This window comes from Zerene cesonia, chromosome 8, assembly GCF_012273895.1.
Source record: "Zerene cesonia ecotype Mississippi chromosome 8, Zerene_cesonia_1.1, whole genome shotgun sequence".
NCBI classification, from domain to species: domain Eukaryota; kingdom Metazoa; phylum Arthropoda; class Insecta; order Lepidoptera; family Pieridae; genus Zerene; species Zerene cesonia.
In genome coordinates, this window is record NC_052109.1 from 4213647 (window position 1) to 4239110 (window position 25464).

At 32.4% G+C, this 25464-nt stretch overlaps 1 protein-coding gene across 2 annotated transcripts in view; it reads right to left on the bottom strand.

The window, feature by feature from the left end:
- Positions 1 to 19250: 19250 nt before the first annotated feature.
- The window catches only part of LOC119828669 (nose resistant to fluoxetine protein 6-like), a 14476-nt gene continuing 8262 nt past the window's right edge, over positions 19251 to 25464 (bottom strand). The window contains exons 9-14 of one of the 2 annotated variants that reach the window (XM_038350906.1): positions 24447 to 24591; positions 23063 to 23246; positions 22598 to 22672; positions 20984 to 21126; positions 20068 to 20177; positions 19251 to 19703 (exon numbers count right to left, since the gene is read on the bottom strand). In XM_038350906.1, coding sequence (XP_038206834.1) covers positions 19604 to 19703; positions 20068 to 20177; positions 20984 to 21126; positions 22598 to 22672; positions 23063 to 23246; positions 24447 to 24591 — 757 coding nt within the window. In that variant the 3' untranslated portion in view covers positions 19251 to 19603. The remainder of the gene's footprint in view (positions 19704 to 20067; positions 20178 to 20983; positions 21127 to 22597; positions 22673 to 23062; positions 23247 to 24446; positions 24592 to 25464) is intronic. The other variant, XM_038350907.1, reaches the window with a different exon arrangement.

A 25464-nucleotide genomic window follows, 5' to 3' on the forward strand; every position in this document is an offset into this window, starting at 1 on the left:
CTACGTTCATAGACATTGTAACATTTATTGGCAAACCTTCATTGAGAAAGTCGGCCAGGAAACAGGTGTGTTTGTATATCCGAAATCTACAAAAAACACACGTCTCTTGACTCCTTGACTTGACCTTAAATAATATAATACTTCTAATATTATAAACGCGAGTTTTTATGAATCGAAATATCTGTATGAAATTTGATAGTGATAGTTTATAGGATATAGGCTACTCCTTTCAAGTCAGTTTTTTTTATATTTAAAATTGGCAATGCTCGACCATTTTGCTTAAAACTTTGGAAATAACATACTACAGCAAATCGTAGGAAATTGTTACTAACGAAGTATTTATGACACGACGAAACATAATGAAACTTTATGCCAAGAAATACAAAATTATTATGCAAGTGTAGGTAGTACATATGTTTAATGTTTTGCTTCTATTAATATGCTAAAGATACATCTCATCACATGAATATAATAAAGCACAATAAAATGATATCATTTTAAACAAAACAATACATAATGTGACTATTATAATCGTATCTTCATTGTTATATCTTGGTATCTTCCATTCACTCATATTCCTTTAAACACAACTAAATTAAAGCAGTGTCAACAAATAACTTAATTAATAAATATAATTCACCCGTTGGCTCATGCTTTCATATAAAATGCGAAAAATAATAGAATCATCAATGATGTTTATAAACGGTACAAAAATCGTGATTGATTTGTACCATCACCAATCTTATTCACGCGAACATCCGTCGGCTCTAATTGGTCCGTTCCACTCACAAATTCATCCGTCAAATGTAATAATTTAAATATTTACCTTTATTTTTTATTTAGGTTTAAATAAATATTAGATGCCTGTTAATTGTACTGCTATTAAATAGTACTCTTAGTATCGCAAAGTTGTTCTATATTATAAAAACGAAAGTAACTCTGTCTGTCTCTTCTTCACGACTAAACCACGATACGACGATTTTGATGAAAGTTAATATAAATATATTTTTGAGACTCGAGAAAGTACATAGGATAGTTTATTATCACGGTAACTCCACGGGTACAAGCTGGGTCTCTATTTCTTTGCCTACGCGTGTGAAGCAGAAGCCGAAAGTTAGTTATATATGAATAAAGAATTTCAAAACAATTATTATTCTGATTTATAACTGAAATGATAACTAATAAGCAACACACAAATGTACAAAATTTTCAACCCTATTTCAATCAATTTGGATCAGAAATTATAATTATGCATCAATAAGATCAATTTATATTATGGCCCAGATAAAATAAACATCTTACATTAACGTTATACGCGTCAAGTAACGAGTGATATATATGATACTTTATCATGTGACAGTCGAGCACGCTTCAGAACGAATTGGTCCATTTCGGACCGGGAAAGATAGCACGCCCCACAAATTTTCGGCATGTAAAAGTATCATGCTAATGCTACTGTATTTCATTCAGTGAGTAAGGCAGCCGGAGGCCCGCAGTTCCCTCCTCAGTCATTCCTTTATTGCCCTCATAAATCTTTTGCTTATTACAGCGGGCAACTTATTACAGGCACTGGTGATCGCTCACCATCAGGCAAGCTACCAAATCGGCTGCTCGTTCTAACATTAAATAAATAAATCGTTAATATATCCCAAAAGAGTACTAACCCATTTCGTTTCCCTCAATGCATGAATTCTCAACTCGTCAGGTCAGTGTTTATGATCGGAACGATATAATTACAAGGCTTTAAATAACATAACCTAAAAATAGAATAGCCAGGCTTGTACATACGTCATCTACCCTGCTATCCACGCCGGTTGGCGGGTGTAAGGGTGGTATGTAACAGTGCGCAGACGCGGGCTGAACACCCACATAAATGTCAAAGGGCGATCCCGGGCGAGCCTGGATCTAGGATCTGATAGCGCTAAATTGATTTCCCGACTCGTGTAGCCTAGCTGCGGCCGTGACCTTTGGTGGTACTATTCGTTTGCGTTGGTTTTTAACTCATATTATGCTAAACGTGGCTTTTGTTACGCCAATTAACTATTGTAACCATCTTAACTGATAAAGATAACATACTATAGTAGACGAGATATGAAAAAAATTACACAAATAAATCTAAAACCGTAATATCTTCTATTTTAACCTCAATATGCTCTTATTTTATTACATGGTAACTTCAAAACTGTTTCATACACGCACTAGATATTTATTGATAGATAAGTTACTCTGTTTAAGCACAATAAAATGTTATACTAAAAGCTAATAAAAATGTATGAAGGATTCATACTTTTTTACAATCAAAAGAAAACAATTAAAACCATAAAATAACGTAAATTAACAGCCCTAGCTTCAATTACCATGCGGGTTGCTTGTCGTTAATTACACTGAACGACCCTGAGCTGCTGGACATCCGATACACATTGGTATTGTGGTTAAGCACAAGCCGTTCTTTATTTAATAAAAATTCATTAGTACACAATAGTCAGCAAGGTATTCAAGGACGCGCTACGAGTTTGTGATAAAATATCACTAGATCTTTACATGTAAATTGTCACAATACAAAATTTGTATAATAAAATCGTGCGCTGACGCGATAAACATCAGCCTCTTAACTAAGGGAACATCTGACATTCGCATTCTCTGCTGTAACGACTCCATAAAACGTTCTGTTTTTAAATTGCAAGTAAACGCGGGGAGACGAGTAAAACAGAAATAAATAAGCGCTGTTGCTAGGCGCGTTCAAGGTCTCGTCGGCCGTGGCCGTGCCCCTCCCGCGAGCGCATGTGCATCTCAAGCACTCGCACTCGCTAGCACACAAGTGTGACTTAACTCACACCGACGCAGAGTAGCTTCAGAGCTCATTTTACAGGTGGTCTAGCGATACCATTCATACATTCATGGTATTTGCTAAAATACGTGAAATTTGAGTAACTTAGACATATGCTAACGACGAGATTATTTTAAGTATTCTATTCATAAAAATTGCTTAATGAGTATTGTTCGCTCAACTATTGTTTCATACGACTGCTGTATTTAAAAATGTATCTTGTATTTTATTAAAATGTTTTAAAAATGTTATCATAGGAAATTCCAATAAAGATATTTAATTGGAACAAAGTAATTACTTTTGGCAGGCAAGGCTCTTGGACTACTTTGTACAAGCCCACATTAATGTGACGTCTGATTAATAAAACTGGATATTCTTAGTTTTGCGAACCGCTGACACAGCTTTGCTCTTTTTGCAAACCACGCAATTTGTCCATTAGCGCGTCTGTGCGTTTGTTGTACGTCTTTGTTTTGTAAAAGTAAATAAGCGCCGGTTGTATAAAGAACTGAGTCACTATTTATCGTACATTTTTTGAATTCAACCTGAATAATGATTGTATATTTGTAGTGAAAAATAAATACAAATCAGGAGCTGCATAATTGAAATAATATGTGAAACGTCACCCGTACATCACGTGCACGTAGCAACTTTATCTGATTATTAAATTTATATAGTAAGTTTATTTTACTTAATACAGCATGCATGCGATGAATAAAAAGCTTATAGTATTGATAAGATTATCCAAAAGTCAGCCAATATACATATACATTAAATCCATAAATTTTGACATAACAATCGCCTGTGAGTATATAGAAAATAGTGTACCTAATTAAATGCTTAAAATTTCTTATACTGACTTAAAATAAAAAGAAAATTAACAAAAGCGCGCTAAAATTCAAACCGAATTAACTGCAACCGACAAATGAATAATGCATCGGCGCAGTACTAAAGCTCTGTCAGAAACTGAACAAATCCACGTTTTGTAAGTTCCGACCGCGGTGGGGCAATATGTATTTATGAGGCTGAATTAATTTCGGTACACGTGCGATATTAATTCTACTTCGCGATTGTAAAATTTTACGAACTGAAAACTCTAACACATGTTCCATGTGGTGTTCATTTGTTGTCAGGATCAAATCTTACATCTCAAACTGATAATATTATGTTGAAGATGATATTTCGAATATAAACTCCTTTAGCAGTATTAGATTCTGTATTCTTCATATTTATTTTTTTCTTATTTTAACTAAGCTGTATATCCTGTACAGAATGAAACAACAATTTTACCAAATGATTTAAAGTGCAAAACTATGGCAATGATGTGTGTACCGTAATATATTAACGTACTTTGCTGACCTGGCTGCAGGCAGAAAATTTCGTTGCCAAAGCGAAATTTCTGCACTAAAATATTACTGCTGCAGTTTCGCCTGCCAAGATCTCATAACATAATACTGTTATCTTTTGACAAAGCATTATAATCGCCTTACTATTTACCGCATTGATCATTGCTCGGTTAGCTTTAACCATTATTCATATCGAACTTATAACATGGTAAACAGACTATTGTTACATTGGGTATGTTGGTGATTCAAGGGCTACAAATAGGGCTATCATTACATTTAACCTTAAATTCTTCGCGTTTATTTACCGTCTCACGCCCACAGTGATTCATCGTTCGGGAACAAGTCTCATACCTATTTATTTGTAAGCTTGCCTGATTATGATGTATCGAACCGGTGGTAATTTAATCGTAATATTCATGTATGAATGAAAGTAAAATTAGTGAAGAAGTGAAATATGAATATAATTTATAGTTCAATCGTGAAGCATTATTATAAAGAAGATATTGTTATTTTTTAAAAGTTTAATTTTTTATTAAGAAAAGCAGTTTATGACGTCATTCATGCATCGTGATATCAATACTTTCTTAGATGTACGCCTGTGATGATGAGATATATCTAATACAAACTCACATTAAACCGAATAATTTGAACTTTTTTTGTTATTCAAAAAATGGAACTGGTAACGTTAAATAGTTTTTACAACAATCCGTGTGTAATGCCACGATAGTTTAGAAGTGACCTTCAATTTACTTATACAATTACGTAGGTATTATATTTTTGTTGGTAACACAGAAGTAATTATGATGGTGTTACATGTCATGTCTAATTTTAAATTTATGTCTTATGGTTTTAAAGGGAAAAGTCTAACTATCATTATTGACTACAACAGTGTTTTTTTAAAAATGAAAAAATTATGAAATGCGGAATTAAAAAATTTCATTTTTTTTTAAATAGTAATTTAGTAAAACGATCAAACTATTCATCAACATTAGAACGAAAAAATAAAATATGAATACAAATTTAAATACGATATGATGAGTATTTTAAGAATGATTTTCTAATCAAAAGGAACAGGCTAATGAATTGAATGATTCATCAACAACGTGATACGGTTGCTTAACAAATCGAGTAAGTACATACTGAAAATGTAGATGACAACTATAATTGCCATAGGTCAAGTACAAAGTACAATTCCAACAAAGGTCAATAGAAAAGAATACTATGGATAAACATCTTACATATTATTTGTATATTTTTGTAGATCAACTAGTTTCCCACAATTCAAAATCACAGAGACTTATATTTGAAGCTCTGTTTAAAATAAATGCAATAGAGGGAATATATCTAAAAATTAGGAACCTTCCTAACAAATAATTGTTGCAAAATGTTGCTACCGTAATGAATGTAAATAAGTTACTAGAAAGATCATCGCTTACTTAAGATAAGCACTTGAGTAATTATAAGTATTTCATTGTAAGCAACTTAGTTTATAACATCATACCTATCTGATGGACTAATTTAAATTCAAAAGGTACGCAAAAAATTGATAAAAAATTAACTCGGTAGCAAGTTTTAAAAAATAACTAGACTTGATATTCTTGTCAAGGTAAGTATATAAAAGACGAAGACGAATACGTAGATAATATACAGACCCGTGTTAACAAATGTATAATATAAACAATTGCCCTTCAGATATATAAAACATTCATATTCCTCGCAAATGTGGCTTGTGACTAATACTGGTAAATAAACATAAACTGTCGGCCATATTGTCCGCCATAATTGAACTATACGTCAACGTGACGCGCTAGTCGTCAGCTGATATTGTTGATAGCGAACGACACGACGCTCAAACTCATGCAAACATTATTTATTTTCCGCGACGCTTGTTCCAAGTTTGGTTGCATAAACAGCAACTAATGTAAAATTGGCATATTGTATTATAGCTTCAAATGTGAATTATCCGGTTTTAGGTTGATTAATGAACGATAAATCGCTTTGTACACAACAACGGCCTTTGTTAACTCTGCGGAAGCCAAAACTATTTCTGAATTATTTGATGATTTTATTAGAGAGCCGAGAAGTTTGTTACATGCTTATTTTCTTTTGTTTTATACGACGAGCAATTATTGAATGAATTTGTTAACGTTTCAGTAAAGTTCTCTTTAAGAAAAATGAAATTATGTAAATCTTAAGAAAACAGTAAGATTTTAATTTTCCTCCATCCGTTAAGAGGCTTTATACGCAGATTTAAGTAATGATTTGTGACAATTACTGAGGCTTCACGAGCCTAGCACGATTCAAGGTAAGCGATGTAATGTGGGAAGCCCCAAACCATGTTTTATTGTTGTTAAATTACTATTCTCTAAAATTACCGACACGACTTCTAAGACCTTAAATTATGATTTTGGAAAACAATAACTGTAAACGATCAATGTCTGTATGAGAAGAAAGGTTTGTTACAATTCTTAAGCAAATAAGGTAACTTAATTGTTCCACTACCCGCTTATACGTACTTACGAAGTACATGAATAAATATAAAACAAATACAAATTCAAATCACACAAGTTCATAAAATTCATAAAAGACGATAATAAAATATAAGTACCAAATACAGTCAATTTACGAGTAGTGATTATTTAACGTAGCCTACCAAACTAGCGTTGGCTGGGATCACCCGATTGCCTTGAACTTGTGAGATCGACATTTTTTGCGAACTCGGCAACAGGATACGAGTCAGTGTATCGGTCCCTTTGTGGATTCTTGATGCCCTTGATGCCTTGATGGGCTACAGGAATTTTGGCAGCCATTTTCTTTGACGAATATTTTACATAGTTACTATAGTCCCAGATCCATCAAATTGGAATGAGGAATTTGAAAAAGAAATTAAACGGATACTGGAGACCAAATATTTAAGCAAGTATTTTATTTCAAGAAACAGTCAGCTTACGCTTATGATTCTCGTATAAATTAAATGTGAAATTGCGATAAGGAAGATATTTCAATGAATCATTCGATGTACATACGACATAGATAAAATTGAGTAATCTAAGGTAGGTATGTCTAATGTGTAGAACAAACATGGCTACGGCTGCTAGACACGTAACAACTTTTAATTTTACATCAGCCACCAGCGTTTTTTGTTTAACACTTGAACCGGCATGATTTCAGCTAAGCATTAACACATTTTCATATAAGATTGACGATTCTGAATTTCGATTATAATCCAGCTTCGTAATTTCCAAGGCATTTGACAGGTTTGTTAGATTAAAATTATAAAGTGATTTATTAACTTAACCTATAGCTTACCGGTATTTTCACGCTATTGCATAACTGGTAGCCGGCTTCGACGCGCGCCAGAAATTGCACATGGTGTTCACCGGCGGGATTCTGTCACGTCGTTCGACAACGGCAATCGAGCGTGCCGTATGATAATCAAATTTCATATAAATGAGTGATTTTTGGATAACGGTACAAATCATTGATATTGTTAATTGGTTGGTGAATGTTAAAAGCGTTGATGCGGTATGCATCGGCGTCGTCGTGGTACTGACGGCGGGCCGCGCTGTTGGCCGCTCCTGCATTGCGGCGCGCAGTCGCACTCGCTCGCGCATGACCTTGGCATTGAACTTGGCAATGGGCCGGCGCGGGTCGAGGGGTACGAGGGTGCGGGGCCCCGCCCGCGGGCATGGTGATGCACCGGCAACTGCACCGCCCCTCCCTCCGCCATCCTTCCGCCTCGCTGAGATCACCTCTACTCTGCACCTCGACCAACCCTTCTCTACTTCAATTTAATTCCATATCCACACTGGGCCAGCTAATCAATTTACGTTTTCCAATAAACGATGTGCAGTTTATCTTTAGAATTCTTTTAATATCAATATGTATCAACAGAAGGTAACGAGTTTTAAAATACTTTTCCATTGCTCATATGGTACGCATGTGTGTACAGCGGGAGGGTAAAATATTTTTATCGCAGTATTTACAATTATAGTATCATATTATCACTATTTAGTAAAGCAAAGTCGCTTCCCGCGTCTGTCTGTATGTATGTATGCTTAGATCTTTAAAACTGCATAACGGATTTTGATGGGGTTTTATTAAAAAACCCAGACAAATTTTTAATAGACAGTTTATTCAAGAGTAAGAATTATATGTATAATATTATCTATTAAACTAACAATTCCTAATTTAGAACGTCCTTAGCCGCGGGCAAAAGCTAGTAATTTATAACGATGAATCAAATATTTATAAAAGTAAGGAATTAAGATATAATTTGAAAAGTGTCTATAATATTATTGTAAACGTATTGTTTACAAACATAGAATATGGCTAACACAAAGATAAAGCCAAATCTCCATGAAATAGAACATGAAACACCTATCGCATAATCGCTATGAATAGCAGGCACGTACTTCAGGCCGGAGAGAAATCCATCACATCTGTTTCATTACCGGTTACCTCCATTGAGCTGTTACGAAATTATTCGGATGATGTGGCGTCCCACGCTTAGGAGGCATGGGGGCAGAGATCGATGTAGTGCGAGCATGCGCGATCTCGACTAACCCAGGGAAGTCTATCGAGCACGATCGCCACGGTAACCGAAGTAGCGTTTTATTATGAATCAAGGGCGCAAATATAACACGATCGACTTATACGGGTGGACGGTTCGAGCTGATTGATGTGGGTCCCCATCATTGGAGTAAATTGCAAAGGACTCTTCATATTTAAATTCGACACGTGAGGGAATTGGGCAAAGGCTTTATCAATGTGTATTTTCTGTTTACAAATATAATACATCGCCTTCGGATTTTCATATTTACATTTCATTTAGAAACATAAACAGAAGTGAAAATAATCAAGTTAAATCTTATCGGAATTTTACATATTGTTTGCCTACCTAAAAGAGGATTTAAAAATATGTTACCTTATGAGAAATATAAAATTTAATGCCAACAATTTATTGTAACGTATTTATTTCAATAGCGTTTCTGTTTGAAAATGAAATTATTCACACTTGCTGACTATGTGCGTCAAACCAACTAGGGCATTGTTAAAAATTTCCACATGCATATTTCTCAATATACCTATCGCTTTATCTGAGTATAAATAATTTCCATTCATTAGTAGAATGTTCCCACAGCAGGGAAGATGAGGGTGAAGGCTATAAAGCTTTAATATAAATGATATATCGAAATAATACGGTATATATTTATGTACTATACCTACATATTATTATTTTTCAGAAAATCATAGAAATATAGAAATTGTTCTATTCCTTTTAATGCAATAAACGTAATATTATATTATGTTCATACTACAGTACTTATAAATCTCACTCGTAAACTGTAAATACACAGAATACAGTGATTTCGTGCGTTCATAAAAAAAATACTTTACGCATCCTGAGTAGCTATACCAAAACTTATCGTTGATTTCACGTTCGCCAAAACAACACCTTCAGAAAATGTTGCACAACATGCAAATTAAATTATGCGTGAAATACAAGGGATTCAGAGCAACAAGATCGTCAGTGACAAGGGAGACGTGGGTGGCCTTGCCCTTGTGGCAATCGATAGGCGCGCGCCCTCAACCAGCTGAGTTCCTGCGAGCCACTATTGTTTACACAAATTTTCCACTTTTACTGAAGCACTATGCGGTGAAGATAATATTGGATGGTTATTGCTTGCTGTCAGTGACCATTATTGATTATTATAGAAAATACAAAATATATCTATTTAATAATCAACAACAAAAACCAAACCGCGGAAAGTTCATTCATTGAAAGCAGTAAACTACTGATCTAAATTTTACAACACCGGAGCAAAATATTGGAAAATAAAGAAAAGCACGACAAAGTTAGGACGGAATGAAATGCTGATATGTCAGTTACTCGTACTCATTGACGTTTTAGCATTTTCCTTATTATTGGATAATTATAATCCATTGAAGCTTTGTTACCTCAGAGTTAAAGCAGCAATACAACATATTATACAGCTAAGTTTCCGCTCGCGGCTTCGCTCGCGTGGACGATAAACATGTTATCTTTAAAGTCCTATTCAATGACATCTCATTTCATTACATCCATATTGCATAGCATTAACTCTAAACTAAAATAATAAAAATAATAATACAAATATATGGTCTGACTTTGGTTCATTATATGGTTTAGGAATGTAAGGTTACTTATATTTTCTAATTATTTTTTAATGATATTAAATAGAATCGACTATCCACGCTTCAGAAATGTTTGAAAGTGAAATACGCTTCTGAAGTGCTAGTATTTACGTGGATATTGATAATCTATAAAAAGAACGCATTCCAGATACTCATTTTCTTACGCGGCTGATGCAGTTTTCGCCAGCGGCCAGACCCACGTAAGGTCGCGGTGACCGTGGATGTTTAATTTTCAACAAGTTGTTAATTTTTATTACCAACTACCGCGTTGGATGCGTAATGTATAAGACAATCCTATATAATACTTTGCTAATTAGATTTACTTTTAAAAGAAGCTGGCGTTTAGTCTGTTTGTGTGTGGTGGCAAAAGAAGCTAGTGTTTCGTCTGTTAGATTTTGTAAGCTGTGTAGCATACTTATTTTTTTTTTTTACAATTTACTCGAACAAAAAGGTTTTTATGTGAGTAGGAAGATAGCTATAGATAGCATACCATTTTTTTTGTTGTTCATTTAAACGCAATTATCTCAGGAACTTTTTGATGTTAAAATAGAATAGAATTAAATAAATATATTCATTATGCTATATATAGTGAAATTCTAACATCATTGAATATTTCAATATTTATGAAAAATTTAATACCGGTCTGCTTAAATTAATTAACTGAAAGAAAAATAAAACAATTACAAATGTATGATGCTGCAGGCGGGAACATACATATGTTTCATGCTCTTCTCTTATTTAATATGCACTTGTCAGGTAAACTCACCTTTATTTAATTTGAGGGCATCATTTTGATAATTTATATAGCTAATGTGTAGTACAAAACATGCCAAAGAAATGGATATAAAAATGTATGTAATAACTACATACGTCACACATACATACATACGCACGAAATACATTATCCTTCTTCTGACGCAGTAACAGCTAACGCAAGACTCAAAGCAACGCAATAAGACAAAGCTTATGCTATTACCCTTGTATCGCAAAAAAAATCATTAAAATATATCTAATAATCCCAAACTCCATAGCACCACATTAATTGTAATGTTTACAATGACGTTTTCCATGTATGAGTGTTACGTAATGAGACTTCCTTTCACGCACATTAATACGTTTCAATATAATTCAAGTATAATAACAAGTACCTAGAGGCAAATAGCAAAAAATAGGCACATGCGGACAAAGCATGAGTTCAGTATTTCGAGGACGCCTTGTTATTTGTGTAATGAATCAATGGTACTGTTGTCATGCCGGATTTGTGAGATTATAAAGTTTGGTGTTGCAAAAGCTGTAGGTTGTTTATGTGTATTTTATATCCAATTGTACCGTTCATATTAAAATTAATAAATGAGAGACATGTGGTAAATCTCAACATTTATAAAATAGTAACTATAGTTTTTTTTATATATCTAGTACCTACTAGTATAAAAAATCATATACAGTATTAGGCTTGTAAACCTATATACCACAATGAACACTTAGTTCAACTATGTACATTTCGCTTCTTTTATCTTTCACTTCTTCGATTTATATTAATATGATTCAGATTGAAAAATACAGTTGTTGAAAGGATACGAATGAGAAGTTCCGTTTCTCATGGAAAAGGTTAAATCAGTTTTTATTCTTATAATCAGATGTTTATGAGTTTTCCAATAAATTTATTCCTAAAATGAATGAAATTTAATAAAAAATTTACATAAATTTTTTGTCAACATACAGCAATAATATATGTACCACGGTTTGAAATTTACGGTTTAAATATGAAAGACTATATTTTAGAGCAGACTATTAGAGAGTAATGTTCAATGTACACAACTTGGGTATCTAGTCTGTAAGAGCTTGCTACTCTTTGATTATTAGGATTCGATTTACAAGTTTTCATTTCACTATAATATGATATGTATAAGAGGGGTAACGGTAATTTTTCAATATTTTATAACATTTATTAACATGATAAATATGCCTCATCACTCAGAAATAAGATACGCTATTTTCTAAAAATCTAATCATTGTACTAAACAATAAATCACTTAAATTACTATGTTCCTTGAAGAATAATTTGCAACAAGTATTACAATAAGCATTCATAATGATTGCCCGTGTATAAGCATGGTTTTTAATCGTTAAAGTTATATTTAGAGGTACATCTTTTTTATTTTTTTTTCTATTATATAAATTTGTTGCATTATGTTTTCGACATATTATCAAATTAGGATATTATGTCCTGGAGGATATAAATCATTATTTTTGTTTTACTTTAGATGGGATTATACTGAGGCAATATTAAACAAGCTGGTAGCTAACGTACACCCCAGAAAATCATTCAATGTCCATTAAACAATTTTTTATTTATTTATTTACAACTTAATTTTTATTATTTACTATAATTTATAATGGAACTTTTTTTGTATTTTGTACCATTTAAGTGCGTCATAATACTGCTATATTAATGAATTTTATGTTCATCTAAAATCATACAACAGTATAGGTAATACAATAATTACATAAAATAAATTATAATATCAAACTATCTTGGAATAAAAAAGGGTTTGCAGATATAATTTTATAAATAAAATGTTGATACAATAAGTGACAATTTCTCATCATATCATATCAGGATAGAAAAGGGTCATAATAATCTGTATGATAACATCATAAAGCGATAGATAGAATTCAATTAAACACGATAACGCAGTCCAATATCTACCGATCAATAAATGCGGATCCGAATGTTATACAAACAGCGTTCAGAACACAACAAAGTATTAAACCTTACAAATAACAAATACGTAATAGGATAATCGGCAAAACATTTCTTCAAGAGTGGGTTGCCTTAATGGAAAGTTGTTTCGAACCGTTTCTTTGTGTATATATTTGAGTTTGTTTTTTACGTATGGTCAAAGGAATTTACCACGGTAAAGAGATGTGACACCGCGGTAAAAAGTACCCTATATTACTCTCTAGCCTCCTGAGACTCCTAATTATCTGTAGACATAAAATCATACCATATAATTATAATAACATAAACTAAACTGCCTTTAAATTGTCAGAACTAAACAAAATTTAGATGGAGGACTGCATCGTAGGCACTGGCTTTCAAATAAAAAAAATTTTCGTTCACTCTGTAAAGAGCTATGAGGTAACAAACATAAAAAAGTGAGTGTAAGATAGACTTATCAAACACATTTCCTATTTATAAATTACTAGCGGTCCGCCCCGCCTTCGCCTGTGGTACATATCTATACTAATATTATAAAGCTGAAGAGTTTGTTTGTTTGTTTGAACGCACTAATCGCAGGATCTATTGGTCCGATGTGAAAAATTTTTTCAGTGTTAGATAGCCCATTTATTGAGGAAGGCCATTATACTCGGTGAAGATACAACATTTTAAAGGTGAAACAATTGTTTAATCGTTCCTGTAGTTTTTGTGTGAAAACATTACAAAAGCACAAAAACACAATCTTTATAATATTATTCTAACTATAAAAATATTAATAATTTTCATAAATATAATAACATACACGCGGATAACGGATGTAAGTAAATATTAAATAATTATTAAAAAATGTTTTTTTACACATACCTATAATCTATAATTTGGTAAGAACGGTAATTTGATTTTTTACAAGGCAAAGTATGTTAAAATCACGAATATATTGTTATTAGCGCGTGTAATTTAATTTATAATAAGTTTATAGTCTTACATTAAACCGCTTTTATTAACTAATAGCTAACAATTTAAACATAATTAATACCTATCTATTTAAACCGATTGCGCAGCAACCACAGTACAAAAGAAAAACAGCTCTAAAGCAAAAAAGGCGTATATAGACGTGTCAATTGTATTTACCGGAGAATCCATAAATATTTTTTTACCCGTGGGTGGATTCAGGAAAAGATGGGGTGCGGTCGATAAGGGACGAAGATGTGCCGCCTACGTACACTACCCTCCCGCCCTGCTTCCCCTGACCTATATAAGGGGATGGGATACGCAAGCGTATAACGCACACAGATACGAGATTTACACAGATTATGTCATGCAAAATGGCTGTTAGGTCCCCGGGATGTGCGTATAACTTTTGCGTCGATAATTGGAGTACTATTATGAGCAGGCCTGGAATTATAAATGTTGGAATTTTTTTTATATTTAGGCATGGTATTTTAGATGAATAAAAACAGAGAATTATTTTAAATAATTTAAATATTATGCGTCAATGCAAAATTTTTTTTTCATATTATTTTATTATTATATATTATTATTAATATTCATTACTCCGATAATGTCAATGGCTATATAAAACATAGAAAAAAAAACATTTTTGTCTTATAAGGAAAGCATCTTATAAAAACAAAATGACCTTAAGAATTTTACCATATGCACATAGATTAATGATGTTAATTGAGCGTTCACTAAATGCTTGTCTTTGTAACGATGCGCGTTGCACCTTGAGGCCTATATATTATTATGTTATTATAAGAGCATTCTTTGAGATAATATTTCAACCTTCAGCTGATCGGATACCGCTTCCGGTCATGAGATACAATTTTACAGTGTGAACGTTTCTCCCTATATCTAAACTTTATTGTACGGAGCAAGGGACGCACTGCTGTGATTTTCGATTTTTAAGACTAACTTACTGACCCAGTAAACTACGCAATACTATAGAACATTTTTATGATACAATTCCTTATTTTTCTTATAGTTAAAACCTTCCTTGACTTATTATTAGCAAAATCGGCTCCGGCATTTTGAGTTAAAGGCAGACATTGATCAGCAATAAGATTTATATAGGTATTTATAGATAAAAATTAGTGAATTTAAATTTTATGTTATAAATTCCATATTTGTGCATCAACAATAACTACAAATTAAAAGAAATGTAAACAACGCCGAATAGTTACAATTTCAAGAGTGAATAAATTATTGATTCCATTTATCGTTTATAGAAAAAAAAATGATTATGAATTATATTTCTACGAATACATTATTATGTTTTGCTTTTCTGCGTCATATATCCAATAAACCCATATTTATACCTTAGATATCTACTTATAGGTGAATCTCTGCGCTATTTTATGAATTTCATTTATGTTTATTAAAATTATTAATATCATATTTGAAAAAAAGTATTCCGTATATTTTGTAAAGAATAGGATGACAATTACAATTTGAATTTTAAAAGCCATGATATTGTCAGCTACTTTCGGACATTTTTTGAACCTTATTTAAAATACCAGAAACTTTAGACTTTGTTACATTATGAGATAAAATATTTATTCTTTGGGTTACGGAGAACAAATAATACAAAAAATACGTTAACATATAACAACTATGTGGGAACCTATTAGGTACATAATATCTACTTATATACATATAATGCGCCCCAACTACTAATTGTCAATGATCGGTCACTTATGTGTCAAAATTCCTCTAAAAAAATGCTATTTATTTTATATGGTCTGACTTTTAATTAGAACGTTATTTCTAAACTTTGAATATTAATTTGTTTGAATTATTATGTATGAGATATGACAATGGGGCTAAATCGATCCTATTGTTAGTTGGAACTTAGATCGCAACGTGTAATACACATTTGGGTACACACAATAATAAATTAATTTACGGTTGGTGTTGTCCAATAAGCTATCATCTACTTATTAAATTATATAAATTTATCACCATTATAAAATAGTTTGATAGTTCATACATATAGTAGGTACTTGCACAAGATAAATGAGCAATATCAATACCGAATGAATGCACAGATTTAACTCCTAGGTGAAAGTACATACAATATCAGCTGTCCTACAGCATACGCCATTTTAAAATAACGATGGCGTCTTCCTTTTTAATACAAAATGGTAAATATCTATATCAGCAAATCACAGCTTTATATAATACTTGTCTTTTTAGTTGGCTGGTATGACAATTACTAATTAAGAGTAAGTATAATGAGTTACAAACTTTGTTACAAAAAACATAAACACCTTCGAACATACCGTGTGCACATTTGTCAGCCAGTGTCAGGCTATTTCTGCTTACGTAATATCCTTTGTTTTGTACATAATTTTGGTAATTATGATTTGTGTATATTCAGCCTACGTAGAACTTCGGACATTTTTTTCGGGGACCACACTTTGAAAGTGCTAAGAAATAAGTTAAAAAGCTAAATTAAATATTGTCATGTACAAAGCGGATTTTACTTACGCCTATGTAAGGTACCTAGGTATATGTTTAATCCTCAAACGAAGATGGAAGCCGATGCAATATTGCCTATCTATTTATAGACTTCGTAAATAACCAATGTTTGAAGTATCGACTCGAACGTTATCCGTTAAGGTATTTCATAACTCTTAATAGGTATGTACGTGTCTAACTGCCTAGTATGAACATAGAACATGGTGTGTACAATCAATGCCTTATGATTGCAAGTGTAAACATATCTGAAATATTCGATTGTTAATAAGCATTTACCTTTTCTGGGCACGTTGTTTATAAAATTATGGTCACTCGCGGTTAATTGCGCATTTAACCCTCATAGAATTTGTTTCCAGAAAGAGGGCGCGCAAGATAGACTAGCCGACGCGGCGGCGCGCGGCAGAATCGCGCGGCCTCGACCTTGGCCGTCAAACCAGCGCATGCGCCCCGCGCCGCCCCCCAACGTTCCTCCGCCAATTATGTCATTATGTTTGCTGCTGTTGTGTTGCCAAACACAGTCGCGCTTCGCTGGAGCTGGATCCAGATTTCTAACATGTTTCACAAATACATTTGTTCTATATAAGCGCCTTGTGCTCTTAAATTAACACATTCATATAATTAGTAGCTATGGTTCTGGAAGAGAACATCCCTCTGAGTAGGTACTTTCTTTATGTCTTAAAAATAAAAGGCGTCTTCCATATGTTATGTAGGTAATACAGTGGTAAAACCAACAAAGGTTGATATAGATTAAATATCATGATTAAGTATTTAGCAAATGAGGCGCATATATTGTGTGCAGAAACTCCACGTCAGACTTTACAGAATAATTAAAGACGTATGTAGTTAGAATTGTATTTTAATTTGCTCTGGTTGGAATTTAGAACCTTCACTACGGTACGCCATACCATAGATAACATAATACTATACTGCAGTACGAACCAACGAATAAAAAAATAAAAATAAAAATATTTTCAGTGAAAACGTAAAATGCAATAAAAATGCAATACATAGTATGGTATAAAATCAAATAGGTACGTTACCTTACTTACCACAAAGTTATCGTACATACCTGTGGCACATACCACGTAGAATTATAAAAAATAAATGTTATTTGTGTATTAAGAAAAAGACAAATAAATTATCCCAAACGTTTTCCTAATAACATCTATGTTAAAAAAACTTTTTCGGTAATGTAAAAAAAATCAAAACTATCTCTTTAAATCAAAAAACCTCCAATTTTTACGGCCATACAAAAACGTGATGTAATTGTGTATTTTGCAACAGATATATTGGACCTACCTTAATGTTACATAAGTTTAGGTATAAACGCCATCTATAAAAAATGAAAAATACTGTGGATAGAAATTATTCATTGTAATTGACGATGACCTAGGTGATTTACACACATTTCTATAGATGGCGTTAATATCAATAAAATTAGGAAATTTTTCATAAAGTATTACCACAGTATAAGTATAGAGGACGCTTTTATCGAGTTTGTAATTTTTTAAATTTTAACATCTCAAAACTTCAATATACAACTGCTACTTTAAATGTTCAGTTGTAATGTTTATGTTGTAAAGCTAATAACATTACAACTAAATATCCTCGAACAATTCGAATTAAAATATCTTATAATTCTCGAATACACAGTTTTATTAAATTTGGTTCAGATATTTAGGAGTAGCTAAAGCAAAAGTAATATTAATAAATCTCTCCTTTTAGTATCCGTAAAGGATTCAAAAGAAATAGTTGGATGTATTTTTGATATTACCTGTGGTTTTATCTAAGTAGTAAATATTATAAAGTTAAAATGCTGATTAAGGAAAAAATAAGTTATTACAGCAAATAGGTGAAAATACATAAAATTAAAGAAATTTGTTATCAAAAATAAGACTGAGCTTATAGGTCTCGTAACCAAGCCATTAAATCTTAAAGAAAAAAATGCTGATATATTTGTTGAGGAATAAATAGCTTTGCTAAGAAGATATCTTGAAAATCGCATATATAATTTTTTTTTTAATTTATACATTCGACCCGTGTCACATTTTCCATAAACTTGAAACTGCGACAATAGGGTTAATGAATCATTTGAAAAAAGCCTATTTATCATTAAAAAGTCATATTTTTTAACGTTAATATGAAACAATTGTTGTATAAAGTGAGTTAATAAAATAACTAATATTATTTTACTTTAACACTTTATTGCTTAATGATTCTTACAATACTCTTATAGTTCGATTATCGTTAATAAATTACAACACTTATCCTAACTAGTTTATTGTAATAATAATGTTTTTTACTTTTTTACATTTACATACGAAAGATAGTTCGTTCCTTTCTTAAAATTAAATTTTGTAGTAAATTTGTTTTGGTATGTGGTAGTCGAGCATGCTTCGGCGCGAATTGGGCCAGCTCGCACCGGGGAAGTGACACACTCCCACAGAAGACCAGCGTGACGCGAGCATACTGTGTTTCGTTCGGTAAGTGGGGGAGCCGGAGGCTCATATCCTTTTTCTTACGCTTCCCAGTCCTTTCATTTATTACTCTCGTCAATCCTTTCTCACCCTACGCCTCTCTAATGTTCATGGGCGGTGGTAGCGCTTACCTTCATCTGGTGGGTACCAGCTCCATGGCCAACGATGCCAAAAAAAAAGAAAAGCAGTAACCCTAATTTTGTATATAAATATGGAATTTAATCCTTAATAATCGGTATTGATAAAATTTGGCATTAAGATAGTTATAGGTAGATTTAAAGTAAAACATGTTTTCCCCAAAAGGCGATAATATACTGTGAAAAGTACGACTGACGCACATCAAAGTCTCAAGGACATCTGTAGGTTTTCTTTTAAGTTGCAATCAAATGTTTATAATTCTACTCTCTTACGACGACGTTTATAGTTGAAACTTCTATACCTATAGCTGAAAACTTTTTATGCTAAATACTTCTTTCTCTTTACAAAATTATAAAACAGTCTTATACAGGAGAAGTAACATGAGATGACAGGAAGAATAATACCGAGGGGTTATTATTCAGTTTAACTCCTAGCATTTTCAAACTTTCGATGAATCGATTTGTACAACTGGCGGTAGATTATCCTGGAGATGGCCTTGATTTTGTTCGTTTTTTTCTTCGGTCGTTGAGGGTTCTCTCCTGCAAAAATATATTAATGGAAGTACATCTAAATATATATAACTCGCTAACGCACAGCACCACTGGACCGATCGAATAGATAGATGTTAGAGGTTAGAAAAGGAGGAGAGCTTAGAAAGGATTTTCTTAAATTCTCCCCCCAAGGAGATAAAAAAGGAGATGAAAATTTGTAACGTGAAAATTTATTAAGACCGCGCGGGCAAAGCTGCGGACAACAGCAAGTTAAACTATTAATCATGATCTTATTTAAAGGGATTTGGTTGATATCTTAATCTTATCTGTGCTCCAGGTAATAGTGCAGGGTGCTATTCTCAACAAACTTTATTGTTTAAGTTTTATTTTCAATCAAAATACCCAATCTCACCTCGGTAGTAAACAAACAGCAAGAAGGTTGTTGATCGGTGCTTCAACTAAAATCCATATAAGGAAGGAGGCAATTAATCCTTCCACCACCACCCCTCCACTCATTGTTAACTGAAACATTAATAATTTAAATAAATTCCTCCTTGTATTATAAATAAAAAAGTTCCTTAATTAAGTACTACCGTCTGTCTGAGAAGAGACAGCTCTTTTCTTCATACCAAAAACATAGAACTAATTCTAATAACATGAAGCCGAAGATTTTGTTTGTTTGAGGCTTTCGAGATTTGATGTTTTGAGTAAATGTTTTATAAGTACCATGAGCAATGCGGGGGCGTATAGTATCATATTATCTGTGCCGGGACGAGCTGCTGGTTAGGTATGAAATAGTTGAATTAAATACTTCTATAGTATGTGTATGATCTTCACCACTGATAATATAATTCTATACTATTACCTACACCTATATAAAGGGTAAGAAATTAATTTATTATCTTGATTTTACCCGATTTAAAAAAAAGCAGTTCATCAATTCGACCGTATTTTGTTATACTTGTTACCTCGTAACTTTTCTCTGGATGATCCGATTATTACGATTCTTCTGTTTGTTTGATTTAACACGAGTACTTTTTAATGGATTTTAAACACGATTTTTTCATTATGTTATTTAAAAGTCTTTTAAATAAAAAGTCAATAAAAAGTCTTTAATATCTAAATTTGCAGGTAGTTAAGTTTTTTGTTAGAAATAATTATTTTCAAAAAGTTCATGATTCACTATGTTAACGCGTCTGTCTGTTAAACTGTCAATAAATCCCTTTGAAGCTTGCATTATATTAATGTACTTAAAACAAATCATAGATATTTAAAGATATGGGTTAAAATATTTAATAGGCTACATAACTACGAAATAAGCTACTTACCATAGTCACATAATCATTATGTTGCATATTCCTGGTGACATAAACATTTCTGGCAATAATTAATGAGTGAGTCAAATACAGTCCGTAGGCCAAGCGGCTGAGAGGCACCCACGCGTGCCAGCAAAAAAAGCTTTTTATCAATGCTGAAAGAAATTTCTTTACTTAATATATAATAACCATATTAAAAAGACAAAAAAAAAATATTTGCATATTTAATTTTTTGACGCCTGATGGTAAGCGCTACCACCGCCCATGAACATTTGTAAAGGCGTAAAGTCGATTGCAGACCTTACGCCTCTACAAATGGATTGCCGACTTTAAATTGGGAAGGGATTAAGAAAGGATTGGCGAGAGGAATAAAGGAAAGGACTGGGAAGGGGAAGGAAAAGAATATGGGCCATAATGGATTAATAATTAAGTATTATACTAATATGTATTTATATAACATTTAAATAATAATTATATATTTAAATTGTAATTATTTTAATAATTAAGTAGTAGGGGTAAGGGTAGGGGTAGGGGTAAGAATTATAAGGATTAAAAAGACGATTACGACTTAAAAGGACGATTGTTTTTTTTTTCTTTGGGCTCTGATATATAACCATCATTTTTTTTTTAATTTAATTATCATAATCACTTTTTTAAAAATTTCAGAATAAGTGATTAGAACCTTTTTTCAAGTTCAACCCCGTATTTTAATATATGTACCTGTTATGATCTTCCTCAAATTCTTCTCAAATAAAACTAAAAGTTTCCTCCAAATTAAAAAAAACATGTCATAATTTCATCAGCAATTATGGTTTGACAATCGATTGATTAAATCATTATAATTTTATTAGTACCTTAGTATCTTTAGGAAGAAGAAAAGGCGAGATATTGTTACATCATAAAGCACCCAACGTCAACACCTCCTGAACGTATTCCATCAAAATATGAGGTAGATTTAAATGTATTTCAACGGAATATGTTGTCAACGTAATCTTATTAAAATACCAGCATCCCGCTTAATAAGCGCTAATAAAAATTCAACCAGTTAGAGAAGGTTGACACATAATGACCATAATGTGCTTTTAATAACCCTTTTAATGTGCTTTGGTGTAAAATGGTAAAAAGCGGTAAACAAAAGAATACGTACTCTACGTATAAGCAATACGCATAGGTACTGTATCAGCCTCGTGATTGCTTTAAACAAGTACCGGCGTGCTATAAAATCCTTTTGATCCGATTTTTAATGTGACCTCGAAGTTTACAAACGGTATCTATGCTAATGTAGGTAATGGAAAACCTTTGACCCATTAATTTTGCAGCCACAAAGTTTAAGTTTTCAGAATTTATTGTGTCGTAAGCAAGCAAGGTTTCGTTACAGGAACAATTTTTACATCTCTACGTTGATTCGATACAAATTGTTCAATTAGTTGGTTTAAAAGTCTATTACTTAATCGTTTATATCAGAATATGATAAGTTTTTCAGTGCAGTTCTTGTAACGAGACTGGTTTAAAGAAAAAGTCATTCTCTACACGCTTATAAATCGTAGGTACTATATAACCAGGTGCAAGGCCAAGCAGTGAAATAACTATGAATTATTTTTATTAGTGCATCAAATAATTGATTACCTCTGAGACGAGACAACGCTGACCATTCTGTGTCACGTTCATTTATGTCACCCGCAACAATTGTGTTCCTATTAACTAATGAAAAAATATTCACCAATCACAGTACTTTTTTTTTGTTTTTGATTTGACGCGAGCAATTGTCTTTTGCATCTAAAAATTGTTGAATTTTCTACTCACTGTATTCCTATTTTGATGCCAAATAAAGGCATGTCTATGTGTATGTTAATTAATAAAATACAAACCGGGCGTCAAAAGTAACTTCCAAGAATTTTGTGTATTAACGACTAGCCAAAGTAAATAAATAATGAACATAAATTCGATTAGTACAATGAAATGTTTGTGACACGATATTAATTTAGTTATAAACCAAAAAACAGTTAGCTACATAAGAACATCGCTTCGATTAGTCAAATAGAAACAACATATAAAGTCAATCGCCTAAGTCGGCGGCTTATAAATACTTACGAACATTTCCAAACGCGCAACTCAAGACGATAAAGGAAATACCACAGGCCCACACTGGTCGGTTCAATGCTGCATAAATTGCGCTCTCAAGCACTGTGTATTGTCGCCACAAGTATGGAGGTCCGGAGAATAATACTGCTATCATAAGTGTGATTCCTGTGAGCATGCCTATTAGCGACCATTTCTGAAATAAAACCATAATTGATAAGTTATTGTAGCGGGGAATATAACAGCAGGTATTTCGTTTAATTATTCACTAAAAACGTTTTCTCCGATTAAATCATATGTAACAAATGCATTAATAAATACTGGTACCCCTTATAGGTCTGAAAGAAAGTCATTTTTTTATTTTATTATGTGCAAAAAGTAAAGCTTTTTTATTTATTGATATTTATTACAATAACATAGAAAGATTCATAAATGATGCAAACATAATTTTGTATATGTTAGAGTTTATTTTATTTTAATAATGGTTTGAAAAGTAGCTTAGAATTGTAATAAAGGTACAAATATGTACTTAGTAAATATTGTGTAGTATTTTCTTGTGTTTGACTTTACGCGAGTATTATACATTTAGAAATTATAGAGTTTTAACGGCGAGTGTGGTCACGGGGAGTCTGACTGACGTGACCACGCTCGACGCTCGCTGTATAGTGTTCGAACGTCGGGTTAATAATATAATGAATAAATCGCGTTTGAAGTTTGAACGTCCATTAATAAATCTTCAATTTCTGAATTATTGTTTAATCTGTGACAATGATTTAAATGCGAGTAAGAATTCTTAGATGGCAGGCTTTTAGTAACATGAAAAAATCTGTGTGATATGACTGGTACTTGGTAGTTTCATTTCATCTTAAATAGAAATCTTTATGCCTTGCACCATTCCATGTGTACGTGCCGAGACGGACTGCTACTAAATAACAAATGTTTTAGTTTAATAAGAAGTCAAACTGGCTAGAAAATTGACCTTGTCTGAATAGTACCTAATGAAAAAAAAGTACTGTTAAAAAATCTTAGAATGTCAAAAGTCATTACGTATTAAAATTCTATTGAATAATATTAATCGAGTTAATTGAAATAATAAATATAACCATTAATTTTTTACTGCTGAATGACCAATCAATCGTTGTAGCTGTCTGCCGCAATATTCGACCATTAAAAATATTTCGATAAAAGGATATAGTTATCTCTTATTACAGTATATAAGTTATACAATGTAATAATATTATAAACGAAATTTGGTACAGATTACTAGTTTTAATATAAGTAGTATTATATTATCTATGGTACTATCACAAAAAGTACTTATTATTAATGTTAGCGTTTTAATCGTGGATATGCTGGTAAAGTCAAAAAATATAACAATAACATGGCATTGACATACCTGCGATATTCTTTTGTTTTTCATTGTGTAATATCGTACAAAAATGTAGCCGCTAAAGAACCCGATGAGGTAAGCAGCGAATCTCGTGTGACTCTTTATGTATGTAAGATGAAATTGCTTTTGTCCTCTTGGATTTGATATGAAACTGTCAAAATTTTAACACGTTAATAATGAAATATTCATTTTTCGTACAATTAACTAGAATTCACAATTAAACTTCATAATCGACGTATTAAAGAAATTTACCGATTACTGAGTGTTGAAAAACTTATGCCATATACACAATAACAATTTCAACGATTAGAATTTCAAGGTATATTCCAATTGCACCCACAATTGATTAAAATTATGCCAAAGAGTCATATGCCAAATTCTCATTTTTTTAAATAACAAAGAATAAAGAAGAATTATTATAATACGCTTTCAATTAAGGATCAATTTTAAATAGCTCATAGATAGTTATGGCCGGTGCATGATAACAATCAATGTCTACTACGTGGAGGAAAAATTATTGTTTTTTTTCCACTTATTAGGTAAAGGCACGCAATCGGCCATGGTAATTGAGTAAACATCTTTTTTTTCACCTACAATAGAGGTAAAGGTGTTATGCATAAAATTAATCAATTGTATAGACGATTAAAGTATTTTTGACGGTAAATAAGAATGTCGGTATCGTATTTGCTAATCACTCATCCTTTTCATTTCAATTTTCAATAGTGGTCCAGTTCTAAACCATTTCAGTCCTATATTAATATAGTTTTTACACACACTACTTAATATGATGAAGCGCGGTATGGAAAGCCTTTGATACGTGATAAAAATTACAAAGCTGAAACTTCGTAAATCATCGCCTCTTCACCAACAAGTCGAGCCGCTTTCGTGAAGGGGCCACGGGTACTGGTAAGAATTCTTCCGCAACCCTTCTATAGTTTCTACTTTCTCTTTTATACCTAGTCTTGCCATAAATATTGTAATAAAGAAAAAAGAAAATTGTTAACTGCAAATAACATTTATTACT